This window comes from Gobio gobio, assembly GCF_949357685.1.
Source record: "Gobio gobio genome assembly, chromosome: 11".
In the NCBI taxonomy this organism is placed as follows: domain Eukaryota; kingdom Metazoa; phylum Chordata; class Actinopteri; order Cypriniformes; family Gobionidae; genus Gobio; species Gobio gobio.
This window is the reverse complement of record NC_137104.1, coordinates 35,766,013-35,786,444: the sequence shown is the minus strand read 5'-3', so window position 1 is coordinate 35,786,444 and position 20,432 is coordinate 35,766,013. Positions and strand designations below refer to the sequence as shown.

General features: G+C 38.2%; 2 protein-coding genes across 5 annotated transcripts in view; one reads left to right on the top strand and one right to left on the bottom strand.

The window, feature by feature from the left end:
• The window catches only part of pals2b (protein associated with LIN7 2, MAGUK p55 family member b), a 53,878-nt gene extending 51,774 nt beyond the window's left edge, over positions 1–2,104 (top strand). For all 3 annotated transcript variants that reach the window (XM_079829592.1, XM_079829593.1, XM_079829591.1), the window contains one exon: positions 1,017–2,104. In XM_079829592.1, coding sequence (XP_079685718.1) covers positions 1,017–1,193 — 177 coding nt within the window. In that variant the 3' untranslated portion in view covers positions 1,194–2,104. The remainder of the gene's footprint in view (positions 1–1,016) is intronic.
• Positions 2,105–3,280: 1,176 nt separating this feature from the next.
• gsdmea (gasdermin Ea) lies at positions 3,281–17,646 on the bottom strand. 2 transcript variants are annotated; one of them, XM_079829590.1, is made up of 11 exons: positions 17,598–17,646; positions 17,410–17,449; positions 9,972–10,180; positions 9,684–9,876; positions 7,811–7,973; positions 7,598–7,721; positions 5,054–5,182; positions 4,758–4,885; positions 4,038–4,380; positions 3,881–3,954; positions 3,281–3,776 (listed from the first exon to the last, which is right to left on the bottom strand). In XM_079829590.1, the coding sequence occupies exons 3-11, from the start codon at positions 10,177–10,179 to the stop codon at positions 3,549–3,551; spliced, it is 1,590 nt and encodes a 529-aa protein (XP_079685716.1). In that variant the 5' UTR covers position 10,180; positions 17,410–17,449; positions 17,598–17,646; the 3' UTR covers positions 3,281–3,548. The 2 variants fall into 2 exon arrangements, with proteins under 2 accessions (XP_079685716.1, XP_079685715.1); XM_079829589.1 differs by having other exon boundaries at positions 17,410–17,639.
• Between the last annotated feature and the right edge of the window lie 2,786 nt (positions 17,647–20,432).

Sequence of the window (20,432 nt, the reverse complement as noted above, 5' to 3'; positions counted from 1 at the left end):
ATTTTGATATAAATATTTAGAATTATCAAAGAATCCTGAAAAAATTGTTTTCAACATTGATAATAGACTTTTGTCCACTGTAGTGGACATTATATTTTAGTGAATTTCTCTGACACAATACATGTCAAAGTCGGGATGTGCTGTAAAAAGCACATTCAGGGCTTTTCAGAGATACCAAATATTTGGAGGTTTCACCAGGACTACAACTTTTCCTTGGTGTTTAAAATGGCTGACATTAATTTAGTGATTCAATTTAGCACTCTTGTGGAAATATGATAATATCTTGTAATTATCATTTAAATCAAATTCATTTTCAAGTAGTTTGTTATAAATCAACATTTTAGAAAAAAAATGTATGGGGTTTCTAATCAAAATATGACTTTCTGTTACAAAACAGAGCATTGATTTTATACATGTCCACTATGGTGGACACCAGGACTTAAATCATGTTCATCGGGCATTTTGGGAGACACAAGTGAATAGAGAAGGAAATTGCATATCAATATTCCTATGAAAATATTTAATGCAAATTAGATACAGTGTATAGATGCATTGTATTGAATGGGAGAACCCATGTATGGCCATTTTACCCACATATTGCATTAAGTAATGTCAATTAATTATCTTATATCTTTCATAACATAGTTGAGAATAATCTTTAAACAAACCTTAAAATTGATTGGTGAATGAAAAAAAATCCCATTGTTTTTGCCTATACATGTGATTTCATGTCATTTTATTTTTTAAACAACTGAGTTCTGGAATCCACTACAGAGGACATAGCATAACATTTGAATAAAAAATAATAAAAAAATACATTAAAAAAAAGTAGTAGTTGTGTCTAGCTCTCAATGGAGGGACAGAAATCCCTCAGATTTCATTAAAAATGTAACTTCATTTGTGTTCCGAAGAGTAACGAAAGTCTAACGGGTTTGGAACAACACAAGGGTGAGAAATCAATGAAAGAATTTGAATCCTTTAACTCGAATAATAATTCAGTTCTCTCTTTCTCACAGGATGTCGACCTGAAGAAGACCGTAGACGAAAGCGCTCGTATCCTGCGGGCGTACAGACACTACTTTGACCTCATCATTGTCAATGACAACTTAGACTGTGCGTTTGAGAAACTGCAGTCAGCTGTGGACCAACTGTGCACTGAACCGCAGTGGGTTCCAGTGAGCTGGGTTTACTGAGGGCACCTTTAGAAGCTCACCATACAAGCGTTTGAGTGTGCGTGTGTGTGTGTGTGTGTGTACAGTATGTGTATGATTGGCATACAAGGTGATTGATATGGGGCAGAGTGAAGTTACGTGTTTGGAATGACCAACCAAATGAGTGTCATCTCCCGCAAAAGCACCGTTAGCCCAACCTCTTTTTTGTGCACACAATGCAACGTTTTTTCTACTCAAACTGAAAGGGAAGAGTACTTATTTATTTTAGTATTTGTATGTTTTTAATGAATATCTTTCTATTTGTAACATCTTTGAAGAAAAGAAAAATGAGGAAAACTAAAACCGGCCTTGGCGAATCAGAGGCCATATTTTTTAATTTATTATTGTAGTTATTTTTACATGTGTTCCTCCTTCATTTTTTAGTTCCTGAACCTACTGTGATGTTTTGATTTATACTCAAATGAAGACAAATAACCTGACAAAGTGTAGCAGGCCAAGGGCTTATGTAGAACATTTTAGATCCTAAAATCATGAACCATAAAACTGTTTACATAGACCCTAATCTCTTAACCGCTTGTTGCTTATCTTCCTTTCCAAAAGAGATGTATTGAATCTCTTTTATGCAAAAGTCCATATCAATGTGTGCAGTGTGTTTTATTTATAGTGCATTTTGTAAAATTGAATTAACCAATTTTGTCTTGTACAACATTGGGCTGCACATTGTGTCTGTGTCTTATGATCCTCAGTTAATTTATTTAAAGTCTTTTAAGGAAACGAACAAACAGTCCTGTTGATTTCAGCCGTTTTCGTGTTTTTTCTTTCTTGAATGTCTCAAAAAATTCTGTTCCAGAATGTCATGACCTCTCTGCCAAATGTATTTAGTCTCTGTGTCAACAACAAGGCAATAAACAGGCTGACCATTGTTTCTCTTTATTCCTCTTTTCCATTTATTAAGGATAAAATTGCATGAAACAATCAAATAGAAGCTTTTGGAGAAAATATATGCATGCACTCTTTATCTGTAGAGATACACAATTTAAATGGCAAAAAATATTTACAGTAACAAAATGACAAAAGGTTTTATATTAAAATACGTTATTAATATTCCAAAATATCTGATATTTATTCTGACATTAATACGGCTGCATCTAAATTAGCTATGGAAAACAAAAAACAATTTCAGAGAACAACTAAAATCTTAAAGTCTTCATAAAGAATTTTAAATGATACTTTTACCTCAATTTCATTTTAAATCAATGTAAATAAAGTCTTTAAATGTAAAATTTAGTTGTTTAAGTAAGTGCAAATAATTATAATTATAGTACAAACAAATAGCTGGGAAAATAAAATACATATAAACATTATTTTTGCATAAATATTTAAAATATACATGATTAAATATTTAAATAAAATATTAATTTTTTGGATTCATTATGGAATGAACAAAGTGGGTAAATATAAGCAACACATTAAAACTAAAGCGTGTAATTTCTGCATCACTAATATGTCTTAATAATCAAGAAAAACACTTTCTGTGCAATCTGCCTTTTCAGCGAGACAAAGTAATTTAAATCCAATTTACTTTTATCTGACTCCATTTTATCATGACCTCGAATTTAGGTTAGAATGCCGATTTGGTCATTTGTATAATATTTTCCCAACTAATCGGATTATTCTATTTAATTCTTTACTCTTATTGAGCTCATTCATTTGGTTCTCAGAGTTGCATAGGGTCCTCGCACTGGCCGCTCATTATGCAGGCCCACGATCACAAACTTTCCAGTCTTGGTCACTTGACAGAGGTAATTGACTATACTGTTTTAAGAGTGCCGCTCTCATGCTTGCTTTCTATAAAAGCCCCGAACTTTCCTGCAACATCTCTTTAAATACTCAGACCGAGACAGAAACTTCTTTCAAATGTAAACATGAGTTCACAATGGGAAAGTCCTGTAGTTTACACCTTATTGAGGACAGGAGGTAATATGTATGAAGGACCAATTGGCAGAGGACACACCCCACCACAGTTAGCTAAATATCTCTAAACTCTTAAAACCTTTGTTACCTTTTAGTTTACTTCTGTGGGAATGAAACCTTTGTACCAGTCATTTCAAACGAAACCCAAACATGTTTAATGTTGTATGATAATTGTTCACATTAAACCATATAGATTTTGGGTGAATTTCATGTCATCTCAACATGTGGGGAGGAGAGATGAGGGTAAAGGGAATGAAATGTAAACTAGGTGATTGAGTGGTTGCGTCTCGGGTGGGGATGTAAATTTCACAAGAGTTTAGATGATTAATTTCCTTTGTTTTCTCAGAGGGTCACCCTCTCTTCCAGCTTTCCAGTTTTCCCAGTCTTACAACACTAACAATGTCATGCATCACTAAGGGAAGCAAGGCCATGGATGGCAATGCACAGGACCATAGGGAGGAATCCCTCTCTGCATGTCATTTCTGAGGTCAGTGTGCCATTCTCTTTCCTTAGTAAAACGTTACATGACTTAAAAAGTGCCTCTGCTCTGTGGAATTCATCGTCATTTTGTAGGAAAACAGGGATGGTGTCTTTGCAGAGTGGCGTGTGGTTAGAAGTCAGATGAATTACCTAAGTATACAGAAAATACAAAATTAAATTACATATATTTGAATGCATTTTGTAATTTTTTCAAAAATCAACACAGAATTATCATTCAACAATATTAAACTCACTAAATCCTGTAGACTTTTGAGACCTTCAGAAGTGCAGAACGGTTCTAGCAGGTTCAGTCCAACATTCGTCAGCTCTGAATTGAAAATGAAAGAGTATGAATGAAAAGAGAAAGAGTCTGTGTGTACACAAGATATCTCTGAGCTTAGGTGTACAAACCCTCAAGAGCGCTGATAAGCATTTGCATGGCATGCATAAGCTCCCTTCTCTCCTTGCTTGCTTTCTCTCTGTTCCGATGAGATACAGCGATGTGACAACCATTCCGTTCTTCTGGTTTGCTGCTTGATCCATTTAACTCGGATGCCAGGGAAATATCACTTTGATTGGCTGTTGATATCTGACATCCATTATAACCGGACAATGACGCTGATGTGGAAAGTCCATTCTTGTCAAGTGGTTCGCACTTCAGTAAGTCTAAAAACGCACCAACAATCTGGCTCTGATTTTCAGACAGCTCGCTGGTTAAAAGGCATGGATTTTCACCACTGCTTAACATATCTCTCTGAAAGACAATTAAATAAGACAAAAATAAATAGAAGTGATAAAAATATGTGTGTAATACAAATGTGGTCGAGATCGAAGACTGTTGAGTATTACAACACTAGTTCCTGGGTCAACATATTTTGTTGATCTTGGAACAACATTTCTGTCCAGGTTACCCAAATAAGCATGTGTGGGTATAAGCACAAAATAGAGAAATTATGGGACATGCAACCTTTAAACACTGCTAAAAATGAGGAAAAAGAGACCATACAAAAATCTTTAAAATCATTATAGAAAGAATTAAAGAAAGAATCTCCAATTTATGCAATTTTAAAAACCCTTGTGCAATACGAGTACACGATTAGCAAGCATTGTTCCTTTTTAACTATCACTCACTCCATCCACCAAAGCTGACAAGACAGTTCGGTCCAACAGAATTTTCCTCAACAGGAGCCGGATGGAGGAACGTCTTTCAGTAGACAAGTCAGCCAGCGCACAAAAGCTAGTCTGAAAATCTGCAAGTGCTGCAAAAAGAGCAAAAATATATCTTATTATCTTAAAACAGAAACTAAAAGGTTGATTATGGCAATATCCTAATAACCAGGAAGGAACTTGAAAAAGGGAAACAGGAATAAATGGCTCATTCTACTTCTGCTTCTGCCCACAGAACACAAAGGAACTGAAACACACACCATTTTTCAGGGTATCAAGTGGGAAACCTTCTTGTATCAGTGGCTGTTGACCATCCACCTCTGATAAATCGGGAAAGGGATTCTGGGAAATGTCGTCTGCTTCTAGCTCACAAGACGCAAGGCACAAATCTAAACTCACACAAAAATCAAAACTCAGATATGGAAAGCCCAAATACATATACAGCACACTTGTCAAACTGCTTTTTAAAGGGGTTATATTATGTTTTATTATCTATTATGTTAATTTTGTTCTTTATTTAAACATTTTCAACTTTTCAAGGCCGTAACCATGTCTTTTTTATAAAGCATAAAGAAATAGAACAGTGAAGGAAATTCTAGGTCTAATTCTAGCTGGGAAATAATCATTTTGAAACATTTGGAAATAATATTTGCATTAAAATGTGCACACATGTACTGTTATTTGCATGCCGCATATGTTTGAAAACGTAAAACGTTCCTTGTCTCGTCACACTCAGTTAGGAATTCACGTAGGCCTAATGAATCACGAATCATGTGAATTTTTTGAGAGACAAAAATAAATAGTAGTTTGCATCTCTGGATGTTACTGTCAGTCGTTTAACATTTCTATCGCAAAACAGTTGACCTTGAATGATTCACTATTTACATCTTACATACATCAAACAGAGTGCTGCATAATGGAGCAGTGCAAGTTACAAAGCACAAAGTCACTGATTAAGCACAGTTAGCACTGTTTCTGGACTCCCTGAAACTGAAAAAAGTTACTGAAGGTTTCTTCCGGGAATGTACATTTGGCAACTTTTTTTCCCTGATTTTTGAGATCAAAATGACTGAATTTGTGGTGTCAATTTCCAGAAATTTGCATTTTTTTTCATAATTAGGATACCACATTTATCATATTACGTGTAACGTTAGATGCACAATAGTCACACATGACAAAAGAACAAACAAAATACATAAATCTTGTTTATTTTGGTTTACGAATAATGCAGGATTTAAAAAAAAAAAATGCATGTTGATTTTTCGTTGTATTTAGTAATCGCAGAAACACAAAAGTGGAGGACTATTAGCTGAAGAATAAAATCCGTTTCATGTGTCTGTGGGACAATCTGAAAGAGATTGCAATAACACGAAAGCTGATTGGCTGCAATATAAGCTGCATGTTGGTCTCATTTGTAGTCGTAATGCAGCAAATTATATTTGGACTAGCGAAAGAAAGAACTACAACACCACAGAATAAAAAATGTTAAAAAAACATTCTAAAGTGCTGCAGGATTTCAATGGGCATCAGAGGTAGTGTTACATGGACATAGGAAAATTAAGGCCTAGTCCACACGTACACGGGTATTTTTATAACCAGAGTTTTTCCTCCTCCGTTTAAAAAAACAATCGCGTCCACACAAGCACGGTTTAAAAAAAATCTCCGTCCACATGAAAACGCAAAATCGCGCTATGATTGGCTGCCTGATTTCCACATGGGTCCCATCCACGGAGGGATGCTATGGGCTCAGTGAAACCCTTCTACAAGTTTACTTTGGACTCAGTGACAGGTAACTGTACACATGGGCAGGCCCAAGTGGACTGAAGCTTCACACACTTGCCTTACTATGTTGTATTATTGCATTCTGGCGCCTCTGTTCTGCAATACAATGAGATAACTGCGCATGTATCTGTATAGGCTACATGTGATAAGCGGAGCAGATTTATTAAAAGCTACGTCCGCCATTGCATAGACTCGACTCATGTAACGTAAAACAAAAGCGATAACGGCGCACAAACTGACGTCAAACAAAGGAGAGAACGGCGCACATTTTGACTTAACAAGCCTAAATCTCCGGTTTTAACCATCCACACGACAACGCTGTAACCGGAGTTTCTAAAAAACTTCACCCTGGCCGGAGTTTTCAAAAAAGTCCGGTTTCAATAACCGGATACTGCGTTTGCGTGTGGACGAACAGCCAAACCGCGTAGAAAAAGCTGTGGTTTTGAAAATACCCGTGTTCGTGTGGGCAGGGCCTAAGACCTGTTTAAAATGATTTAAGACCTAGAACAGAATACTTTTTAAGGCATAAAATAAATTAAGGCCAAAGGCCTAAAATTTAGATTTTGAAATTCTAGACTTTTTTAGAAATTTTTAAAGACTTTGCGGACACCCTGGTTGAGTTAGTAGTGTGTTGAAACTCGCGGCTATGGTAAGGGGTGTGACATTTCTGAAACACACTCGTCCAGCCAACCAAATTGTGCTTCATAGAATGGCCTTCATAGAGACAGGAACTAAACTAAAGTGTTTTTGACAGACAGGGAAGAGAGGTGCTGCGACAATGTAAAACATGTGAAAAATTCTGTTTAAAAAAAAAATACTATTCAAGCATGAAAACCTGTTTTAGTAGACCCCAAAATCAAAATCAAGACTTTGAAAAATAATATATATCCCCTTTAAACGATGAATAATAGAACAATAAAAAACAATGATAATGAACTAATAAAAAATACATTGAAATAAAAAAATAAAAAATTCAATATTAATTCATACATTTAATAATAATCATAATATGGCCAACTGACCAAAGTAGCCGTCACTTTCGATGGTCATTTCAATGACACTGTAAGCCAACACAGTTTTCGGTGGGATGTCTAATGCAGTCTCAGAGTCAAACCGTAGTTTACCCCTTCCATCTTCCATGAACATCTGAAACACTCAGATAAGGATATTTATTAAAGCAGTGATCTAAACTCCTGCCCATCACTGTTCAATCCATGAACACACTTCTTACAAACCTCAACACAACCCACTCCAAACATAGCATGGCAGCCACCCTTCTCCAGTTCAGTACAAGAGATGGAGCAGTTGCAGGTGGTGACGATTCGCTCTTTAAGGAGGGTAAAACCCTTGTTCCTTTTTTGGGATTGCTGGATCAAAGGGTGATTGAGGTCTAATTTCCTATAGGGGTCATCAAAAGAATGTATATCTAATCCCATCAGTTTGTTTTCTTATATGCATTAAGTATGTTAAAGGGATAGTTTACCCAAAAATACTCACTCTCATGTTGTTTTAAACCTTTAAAATATATATTGAAAAACTTTGAATTTTATTTTTGTCCCTACAATGTTTACATGCACGTCTTGATTTTGCGTTTTATTGAGTTAGACGTGTTCCTGCGTCAACATGTTTTGTTGATCCTGGAACAACATACTGTCCAAAATTATATAATAACCCTAACAATAAATCTAACCCTACCTAACACTGATGTAGAAGCATCTAAATCTGGTTGCTTAAACTTGACATAAACTGCAAACTTGTCCCTGGAATCTGATTGATTGATTGATTGGGATGTTGTTCCAGGATCAACAAACAGTTTTGCATATTATAATGAGCTTCGGCTTAATTACACGTGAGGAATTGTTTTGAAAACTTCAAATGTGGAGAAACGGCAACTGGAATGAACCACCCACAGGGCTTGCAAAATGTCTTTGGCAAACAAACAAAATTATTTATCTCTCATCCCCCGCAATTAATTGGAATGTTATTTTTTATTACTTGGCCGGCCCGATCGGTGGATATAACCGTGAACCGTGCATCACTAACACACACACGCACCCACAAGCCAGTACGTGCATCAGCAAAACTTCACCTCAGACAAAATCAGCATGTTCAAAACTTTGAAACATGCCATAAGCTTTATTGCTTGGAAGTTCGATCCGGTTTAGCTCCACGTAGGCCTATGTTATTTATCTATAACATGTCAGGCACGAATCGGTGGGCGGGGCTACAGAATCAGTCGTTCGCCTTGAGGTGGAGTTTCACTGCTCTCTGACATCACAGGTAAGAACATTCGCAGATCGATCATTTGATGAGCCAGCTGTCAATAAAAGCTTTTATTTGACTAACAAGGAAGTTTTCAGCTCTGAAACTTATCGGATATTCTTATATTACGATTACCTTTTATTTATCAAAAGCTCAAGGGAAAGTCAATTTCTCAATTCATGACCCCTTTAAAAGAGTCGCCAGTGACACACCTACTATATGTGTGTTCATCTTTTATGCTGTGCTTATGGGTATGTATGTAATAACACTTATCATTCTATTCATTGTCTGTCTGTCTAATTTATTTATAAAATAAATAAATAAATAAATTAAAAAAAATCTGTTCTGTGCTAGATTAACTGAGAATTGTTACAGCACTTGCATATTGTTGGTATTGTTGCCCTTGGACTGCTCTAGCTGCTTCTATTGCCCTCATTTGTAAGTTGCTTTGGATAAAAGCGTCTGCTAAATGACTAAATGTAAATGTATGTGAATAATTCTTAGTGAATAATCAGAATAATGAAAATTGCATGTAAACAGGAGTGAAGAGGATTGTCATGAAACATGTTACTGCGATTAAGTATACTTACTCTGATTATTGGAAATAATCACATAATTGGTGCACATGTAAACGTAATAACGTAGACATTTCAAATCAATCCAATATTGCTTTGAACAGTTAAAAAGATTCTTCAAAAATGTCCTTTAAAGGTGAGGAACATGGAGAGTGAATACATTCCTCCAAAATCATTTTTGGATGAACTGTCCCTTCAAGAGATACCACAAGGTTCAACTTTATTATATACATTATATATAAAATTACATATTAAAGTGTTTTTCTCTAACCTTCCTTTGGAGTCATGTATTAGTTTCGGAATATCCACGTATTCCGTCTGAAGTTTCCCAAGAGATAAACAAAGTTTTGATGAACCTTGTCCATTCATATTTAGGCTGAAAGCAGCTGTTCCCATATCTATAGATCCAGCAATGGAGTTTATGTATCTTCCCTCATATTTTACAATCTCGTTCTCATTACACACTGTTCAAAACAAAGAGACAAACTATATCTTTCCATTTAGGCCCAAAACATCTGTTAAAGAACACACAGCGATACTTATTTGCTATTCACTTTACCTGGTTTAATTGCGTCCCCATTCAGCAGGTCATTAAGAGTGAAGGGTGTGGGTTTGTATTTAGCTTGCTGCCAGAACCATCCTTTCTGGGTTTTTAGCACCACCGCAAGCTGCTTGAGGTTCTTGGAATCATTCGGGCTGGAAGCTGCAATCAGAGAACCCTTAGGATCTATCTGTTGGACCAGCTTCTTTGTCGCTCTCTCAAACATCCTTTGCACAAACACAAGAACAGGCAGCATTAAACCACATTGGAAAAAAGTGTACACCTGATTAACACCTTTATTCATTGGCTTTTTTCAAGCAGTGTTCCTTATGATGGATGCAAACTATATAAAACATTAAATACATATTTTTTTTTTTTTTTGCTTACACACTAAAATAGTAACAAATTCCAATTCTGCTGTAAAGCAGCGGTAACAAGCCAATATTGTCATTATTCAGCTAAAGTCAGTTCAGTGTTGATTCAGTTCAGTTCAATAGCTGTAAAGTTAATCAATATTGTCATTATTCAGCTCAAGTCAGTTCAGTGTTGATTCAGTTCAATAGCTGTAGTTCATCAATTGTGTATATGTACTGTCTGTACAGTGTATTTGTGCACATATGTAAATGTGAGCACTATGAAATCTCATTTACAACTCACTGCATACTGAATATGCAAAAGACACAATATAGTTACATTACATTTTTCACATCCGCGTGAAGTTTGGGGTGTATTTGGCTAATCATTTGATGTTTTTGTGTAGAGTTGTGAGAAAATGGTCCAGTTTCAGAAATCTTTATAAGCAAGCCTTTATTTGTTGTGAAACCACAGAATTATCATAAAATATGCAAATACTCAATTCACAACTGAATACATTGTAATATACCAAATGTGATAACCTTCAAATAGACTAAATGTGAAGAAACTGGTTACCAAAGAAGTTTTCTCTTCTTGCCAAAACATGAAATAAAACCATAAAGGGGAACAAATGAAGTGACAGATGATAAACTATGACTAGCAAGGTTTAAGTGAGATTAGAGAAAGGTGAAATAAATCAAACCTCACAATGAATCAAAATGTCAGAGAATCTGTGAATGGCTGCATCTGTACACAAAAGATGGTGGTTTGTGGGTGTTACAGACATGGTTCATCATGCTAATAGAGTAAGACAACATAATACCTTTAGTCTACTGCTCTAAATTGGTTTAAACTGGGACAAAATAAGGGAAATTTTAAATTGCGGGGCTTTCAGTCAGTGGAACTCCCCTGACACAGGGCCAATGAAGTTATAGTGGCAGGTATGTTTATTAAAGAGCATTACTGAATGATGAACAACATGTTAAACAAACTCTCCAGAAGTTTCCAATGTCATTCTGAGGCTCCTTTTAAAAGGGATAGTTTGCCCAGAAAGGATATTCTGTCATTAGTGGCACCCTTGTGTTATTCCAAACCTGTATGACCTCCTTTCTTCTGTGGAACATAATTTGAACAGCATAATTATATTTTTTTCAATTAAATCACTATTGGATACATCTAGATGCAAACACTATCAGTCACTGCCTTGTGACAGTAGCTTTCGGCCAGGAGATGTTGTCAGGTGGTGTCCAAATCTCTTCGGATGTTTCAATCCTAAACCACAAAGTCCTCCATCTTCTCCTGGCTTCCACCTCAACTCCTCCCGACTGTTCCAGAGCCAAGAAGAGGCTCTTTCCACTACCTCCCCCAACCTGCGAGCAGCTGTCTTCCTCTTCTTCCCTGCTATTCCCAGGGCCATGAGCGTCTTCCATACAGACTGCACCGGGAAACCCCTGCAGCCAACCTCAACTGGAAATAGCCAAGCCTGCCACCCTTTGTCCCTGCAATGTTGGACCAGGTCCTGGTACTTGGTAGCTTTCCTCTCTGAGGCCTCTTCACATCTGTCTTCCCACGGTGCTGTCAGTTCAATCAGGATGATCCTCTTCACCTCCTCAGATATGACCACATCAGGCTTCAGGGATGTTTAGATGACCTGGGGAAAGTGTAGTTTCCTTTCTAGGTCCACCCTCATCTTTCACGATTGTGCTGCCTGTAGGAGGCTCTTCTCGGAAGAGGGTGGCTTCTCCCCCTTCCTGATGAACTGGATGGATGGGGCTGGTCTCACGTGGGTCTGACGCTTTTTATCTCTCCTGCTCCAAGATGTCAGCCAGTGCTCTGAGGACCTTGTCATGAGGGGAGATAAGCCTTGGCAGGCCCCATTTTGTTAAAGCTCCTTGTAATCCATGTTCCATGTCTCTTGACCTTCGCCCTTCTTCCTCCAGGTGTCAGACCTCAGCTTGGATCATGTCTCTCCTCTGCCCTGGGTCTGCTTTCCCCCATTGCTGGAAGTTATTGGTCAAGTTCTTGTCTCCCCATGCATGGGTTCCCGATGATGTGCTTCAACTTCAGCATTCTTTAGGCCTGTGCCACTGATGTGTCAGTTGCACACTCGCGTCCTGGTCTTGTGGTGATGCTGTGGTTTGCTATTGATATGAGTCATTGCAAGAGGAAAGAGAATGGTATAGCTGCATCCTAGAGATATCCAAATGGGGGAGGACAGACAGGCACATGACAAGCATGCATGCATGATTTTTTCCCCCCAACCCAGTTCCTTGCAATCTCTGCACCGCAGCAGATTCTAAAGATTTAATTGGTCATGTCAATCACATCGCTGAGGTCCTACACAATGCTATGCTAAAACAAAACCTAACCCCTTAACCTACCATATACTTATAGCCGACAAGAACGATTTTGGGGTCGAAATCATTCTTGTCGGCTATTGGCTGGAGCACTGTTTGTTGTGCTTCATGGTGCAGCCTGCACCAGTTTGTTTTTGTTGCAGTTTGTGGAGCTTAGGCGGACTACAGAGACTGTGTTTTTTTACAGTGTGTTCAGGGGACAGGCAGCTAGTGGATACCGAGGAGGTGTTTGCTGTATGTGACAAAAAATGTTTGGCCTAAAAAATGTGTGACATCGCTTAGAGCACCTTTAACCTTAGCCAATGAAATTGACTGCAGGGTGGGATTTGCACTGAATGTCGTGCTAAAGAAAAATAGGGCACATTGCACCCGGAAGGCCACATCCATCATTAGAGACCCTTTACACCAAGGTCATAATATGTTTACCCCCTGCATGTCTGGTAAAGATACAGGATACTCTATGCCCACACAACAAGACTCAAAAACAGCTTCAACCACAGAGCAGTTCCACTAATGAACACCACACCCTTGGACCTAGAGACCTTAACCACTTCCTCATAATATACAGCATTTCTTCACTCTGCAAAGTTTCATTGTGTAATGTCCTATTTATCACAGTGCAAAACAACAATCTTAGCACTTGTCACTCCCTGTTTTATTGCACAAAATTTTTACATTTATGAACATTTGTGTTTTTATTGTATTGTACTGTATTGTGTTGTGTTGTATTCTTGAAGGCATCTGGAGGTTACTCCACCAGAGTTTCATTGTACATGATTGTATCTTTTAGTTGCACTCAAGACACTACCCCCTCCTACCCTGCAAATCTCGAGCCCCGGGACAACCCCGATGCTTAATGAGTAAAACCTTCACACACACTGGGATGGCTTGCAGGGTATTCTCGTTTATATCGCTGCATATTGCAGAGCAGGCCCGGTGCCAAGCACCCTCAAACGCAAGCAAAAGCACCCTTAGTTGATACTGTAATAATATTGGCGAAACAGATTTGGCAGATTTGCACATTTGTTTCCTCTGGAAAGCGTCAAATGCATGTTTTTGCAGCGGTGAGTAATGTAGCCAATCACAGATAGTTGTTGATCTCTCGAACGCGATCAGAATCTCACCGCTCAAAACGGCAGCGTTTTTAGGCTATTCTGTGCTGAGTTAATGCAGGCTTGCGTAACCTCTCATTAACAAGATATTTATTGTTGACAACTTAAAGGGTTAGCTCACCCAAAAATGAAAATTCTGTCATCAATTACTTAAGTCAGGTGTACACGGTGCGATTTTTGTCGTACGAGCTCGCAGGCGATTTTTTTCAATCGCGTGGAAATCGTTGATGCTCGTATGGTCGCGGCTCGCAGTGTGTGAGAGGAATGACGAGATGAGCCGACCTCGTTAAGAGCACCTCCCGACCTCACGATAATTTTTAAACATGTCGAAAAAGTTCGGGAGCTGTCAGCTTGAATTCGTGCCGTGTGTGCGGTTCAATGAGCCGATGTGTCGACTGATCTGAAGTTGACTAATCAGGAGTTGGAAAACCACAGAAGAAGAAGCGACGATGGCAGCGCCACAACGAATTTGGACACTTGAAAAAGAGGATAAACTCGCTGAACTCTGGCAGGAACAGCGAGCACTGTATGACATCTCAAGCAGTGTGTATCATGACAAAGTCGTCCGTGATGACATTTTACAGCGGTTCGCCAAAGAGCTACAGTTATCAGGTGAGATGCAGTATGTATAGGTCTTGCTAGGTATAGGTCTTGCTAGCTATAGTGTGTACTAGGCTTTAATGCTCTCTGAGGCCGAATCCGAAATCGCCCCCAAAACCCTCAATCACTATTACCTACTTTAGTTCACTAATACAGTTCACTTGAAGGAGTGAATGAAAACAAGTGAGCGAATTCAGACAGCCGTTGTGTGTACATCAGCTGTACACACGGGATTGTGGGATTGAATGAATGCACTCAATAAAGTCCACTATGGTTCCGGACACCACTACGAATGGCTGTCCCCTCAAATAGTGGCCGGGACGATTTCGGATTCAGCCAGTCTCTCCATCTCTCACACACACGCACTCTCCGGTGCTGAAAATGAACCTGCATTTATAGCAAACAGTTTGTGCTATTGCTTCTGAAAATCGGCAGGTAGTAAAATCGTGTCGTATTATCACTGCGTCCGTACGATTTTCAGATGAACTCGCCCCTAACGTGTGCGTGGACATACGATCTTCAGACCGTCAGAATTCGCACCGTGTACGCCCGCCTTTACCCTCGTGCCGTTAGACACCCGTAAGACCTCCGTTCATCTTCGGAACACAAATGAAGATATTTTAGTTGAAATCCGATGGCTCAGAAAGGTCTCCATTGGCACAATGCACTGTACACTCTCAAGACCCATAAAAGGTACTAAAGACGTTGTTACAAAGTCCATCTCACTACAGTGGTTCTACAATAATTTTATGAATCAACAAGAATAGTTTTTGTGCGCAAAAAAAACCTAAATAACGACTTATAGTGATGACCGATTTCAAAAGACTGCATCAAGAAGCTTCGAAGCGTTATGAATTAATGAGTCGATTCAGCGGTTTGAATCGCCAAAGTCACATGATTTCAGCAGTTTGGCGGTTTGACACGGGATCCGAATCATGATTCGACTCGATGATTCATAATGCTTCGAAGCTTCATGATGCAGTGTTTTGAAATCGGTCATCACTATATAAGTCGTTATTTAGTTTTTTTTGCGCACAAAAACTATTCTCGACGATTCATAAAATTATTGTAGGTCTTACGGGTGTCAACCGACATGAGGGTAAGTAATTAATGACAGAATTTTCATTTTTGGGTGAACTAACCCTTTAATTTTTATAACGGAGCTTTGTGAGATTGCGATGAACTGACAAAGCAACAGCCTTTTAGTGATCATAGCGATCTTGGCTCACTTTCAAGGCTACAGTCTGTAACATTCATTGAATAAAACTATTGCTGCTAAGAGGACCGACGGCCAATCGCATGCTGCAAAGTTTAGGAAGTGACATCTAAATATAAATTTCACTCTGCATGAGACAGAAATATCCTCCTGAGACCCAGATCAGAGGCTTTGCCTCTGTAGAGGACATTTTTTTTTGCGAATTTCTCTGACAACATGCACAGTTTTAAGTCTGGATATTCTTATGAAATATGAGACATGCTTATGAAAATATTATTACATGTCTTTTTACATTAAATATTGTCCCAAGACACATTCATATGCAAATTATATATAGTGTATAGATGCATTGCATAGAATGGGAATGGCATATGGTCATGTTTACACATATTACATAGTAAAATGGTATATCAAATTATTCTGTTATATCTTTCATTACATTGAGAATCATCTTCATACAAAGTTTGGATAAAAATAGCTTGAAGCATAAAAATTGACTGGTGAAAGAAAAAAAAATCCTTTTTTTCTGGTTCTCAGGAAGACGATGTGTTAAAATACTAGTAACGCATTAAAGCAATGTAAAGGCAGACTAATAGATTAATAGACAATTTGTAGCAAAATATTTTTGAAATTCCAATTATTGGTAAAAGTGAATAGTAAATAAATAATCATACATTTGTCACTGTACACTGCTATGGTGGAGCACATTTACTAGAGCACCCTCAGTGATTTGATTCTGGTACTGGACCTGTTGCAGAGGTTCAAACTTCGGTCCGAATGGCACTGGCCACGAGCTCAGGGCTCCTTTCTCATGGAGCATATTTATTTATATAGGATTTTTTATTTATATAGCATATTTATATATTTTTTTTATTTTAGACCGACTAGAAACAATGTTTAATTTATGAACTCCAAGATCACTTAATTTTCCACAGCTCATATAGTATACTTTTGTATACTGAAATTTCTTGGAAAGACAATTTTTTCAGCGTTTCATCAGCAGAACAATCCAAAAACAGTAAAACCCACTGAAGATTTGTCTGTCTATATGTCTATCCCTCAAAGTCACAGCCTTGCTTTCTTTACCGTTAAAAATCAAAGATAGCGCTGGAATAAGGTCCACCTAGGTACTTGAGAGGGAGGGGAAATTATTTTGAATTTTGTTTAAATAATGATGTGCACGGGTAAATTATTTATAATAAATACTGCAATATGTAAAAATAAAACAAAAGAATTTGTCATTTTTGATTGTGACTAATTTTGGGGTGAACTTTTTGAATGAGCTGAACCTTTAAGAGTGGGCAGCCGGTGATGAATCATACACTTAACCCAAATTAAAGTGTAAATAATATGATTTTTTACATCAATAATGGTTATTTGAATGGATTTTCAATCAGCTCATTTAAAAAGTTCAGAAATACATTACACATGTACATTTAAACGAAGTTTAAAATGCAAAACTCAATTTTATTATTAAGGGGTTTCCTGCTCCATCTCTCTATCAAAAAGGGTTTGAAAAACACCAGCTCAAAATCCTTTGCGTTATTGAGACAATGTTTCACAGGCAGTAGGCCAAATGGATGGTGTTCTTCAAAAAGACTTAAAAAGATGTTTAAATAACCTCAGTCACAATAGAATGAGCACAGCAGACCAGCATTTATCTCCAAACTTGCCACTTCATGACATACACGTGCACGGTTGAATTCGTGTACATTATTATTACACGACAGACTCTAGTGCAAGAGATCGGATGATCAAGAGTTAGAGAAATATAAGAAAAATATTTAAAATATTTTGTTTTTAAGTAGCCTACATACCTGTATCTGTAAGTCAGATAACGTGTGTGATGCTGATGCCCTGTAGATCAACAGCCAAAAAGAGCTGAAATTGCGATGGATTAAGAAAAACGCTGCTACAATTCATAAAACAACGGCTTTGTTTAAGAGACAAGTCCACACCGTACCCCTCGTGTTAGAAAGTGCAAAAATTCAGCACGTTCACTCACATTTAAATGTCTCCTCGACTCCTAAAAAGTCCCCTCACACGTAATGTGACGCAACGGGTTAACGTGCTGTCGGTCAGGAAGAGGCTGCAGCTATTATGGGTCATTGGGAGAGTTTTTGAATATCCGCCTTTTGTAAGGTTTCTTGCCATAAATTAAAAACATCAGCCCAACACATAATACATATCTGTAATACTGAAGATGTTACCTATCCATTTGAGGAGGAACAAAAGTTATATCATAATGAAAGGAGGTGTGACATACACTTTTATGTAAACTGAGCCAAAACTGTTTTTTTTTTTTTATATATTTGGGTGATTGGGACACAACCTTTGGGTGATTGAGACAGTACATCTTGTCATTGATTTTGGCTAGTGTGCATTGTTGCACACGTTAGTTCATACTTTGATATAATTTCATATGCAAAATCACACTGTCTGTTCCTCATGACTCCCATGTTTATTTCTGTTCAACTTTATTACTCAGTGTTTATAAATCTGTTGACAACTCATACATTACAGAATTCCCTTACCCAAATTTCACTGAACACATTTAATTGTCTTCCCCCAAATTTCACTGAAGACATTTAATTGTCTTTTTCCCCCAAATTTCATTGAACACATTTAATTGTCTTCCCCCAAATTTAAGAAAAAAAAAAAATAGATAAATTAATCGGATTCCAATCGGATAGGCACAAAAATTTGATTTGGATTGACAGTTTGAACGTAGTTAGTGTATTATTAATTGTCAGTTAGTTCATATATTGCACAAAACTTTAAAGGAAACATGAATATTATGGAGTACTACTGCAACAAAATCAGTAAAAATGTGCAACTGTCATGGGCGAGTGGTTGACAAAACACCAGTTTAGAGCATACATAGCATACACAATGGTCCTCTGTTGCAAAGTCAGTCATTTTCTTAAGAAGCAAAGCCTTTAAGCACTGTCCCAATCACCCAAAACTATACTGTCCCATTCACCCAAATTGTGTTTGGTTGAATGGGACAAAATAAAAAAACACCTAATTCTGAAAACAGAAACATTATATTAACTATATTTTACTGATTTTGCTGCAGTAATATATCATATTCATGTTTCAATCAAAGGTTTTGGCAGTATATTTGCTATGACAATTTTATGACCTTGTTATTAAAACTAGCAAAAGCTATTGTTATTTTCTTCACCTCATAACTTATCACAGTACCTGCTAGAGGGTGGGATATATTAGGTAGCAAGTGAACATTTTGTCATCAAAGTTGTGTTAAATGCAGGAATAATGGGCAAGAGTAAGGATTTGAGCGAGTTTGACAAGGGCCAAATTGCGATGGCTAGACGACTGGGTCAGAGCATCTCCAAAACTGCAGCTCTTGTGGGGTGTTCCCGCTCTGCAGTGGTCAGTGTCTATCAAAAGTGGTCCAAGGAAGGAAAAGTGGTGAACCAGCGACAGGGTCATGGGCGGCCATGGCTCATTGATGCACATGGGCAGCGAAGGCTGGCCCATGTGGTCAGATCAAACAGATGAGCTACTGTAGATGAAATTGGGTTAGTTCACACAAAAATGAAAATTCTGTCATTAATTACTCACCCTCATGTCGTTCGACACCCGTAAGACCAAAAAAAAATCAAAATAACACCTTTATCCAACTAGTTCTTGTCTTCCGTGTGTGCCTCCACAGTGCATGCGCGAGAATATGACTCAAATCCGGCGTTCGGACACATGACCCAGAAGCGATTTGTTTACAAGCAGAGGAAGACGCGCGTATCTAAGCTGTTGAATTCTACATTGATCGTGCTTTAGGTCTCGGCGTAGTTCTCAAAATGGGGTTAGAGTGTGCATTTCATGGATTCCCGAACCCCGGCGCTACGTGATATTCTTGCGCATGCGTCGTGGAGGCACACACGGAAGACAAGAACAAGTTGGATAAAGGTGTTATTTTGATTTTTTTTTGCGCACAAAAACTATTGTCGTCGCATCGTAAAATTATTGTAGAGCCACTGTGGTGAGATGGACTTTGTAACGACGTTTTAAGTGCCTATTATGAATCTTGGAAGTGTAAATGTACTGAATGCCAATGGAGGCCTATCTGAAGCCTTTCTCAGCCATCAGCTTTCAACAAAAATATCTTAATTTGTGTTCCGAATATGAACGGAGGTCTTACAGGTGTCGAACGACATGAGGGTGAGTAATTAATGACAGAATTTTTATTTTTGGGTGAACTAACCCTTTAATGCTGGTTCTGATAGAAAGGTGTCAGAATACCAAGTACATCGTAGTTTGTTGTGTATGGGGCTGCATAGCCGCAGACCAGTCAGGGTGCCCATGCTTACCCCTGTCCACTGCCGAAAGTGCCAACAGTGGACACGTGAGCATCAGAACTGGACCACGGAGCAATGGAAGAAGGTGGCCAGGTCTGATGAAACACATCACGTGGATGGTCGGGTGCGTGTGCTTCACGTACCTGGGGAACACATGGCATCAGGATGCACTATGGGAAGAAGGCAAGCCGGCGGAGGCAGTGTGATGCTTTGGGCAATGTTCGGCTGGGAAACCTTGGGTCCTGCTATCCATGTGGATGTTACTTTGACACTTCCCATCTACCTAAGCATTGTTGCAGAGCATGTAAACCCTTTCATGGAAACGGTATTCCCTAGTGGCTGTGGCCTCTTTCAGCAGGATAATGCGCCCTGCCACAAAGCAAAAATTGTCCAGTAATGGTTTGAGGAACATGAGTTTGAGATGTTTACTTGGCCTCCAATTTCCCCAGATCTCAATCCAATCGAGCATCTGTGGGATGTGCTGAACAAATAAGTCAGATCTGTGGATGCTGCACCTCGCA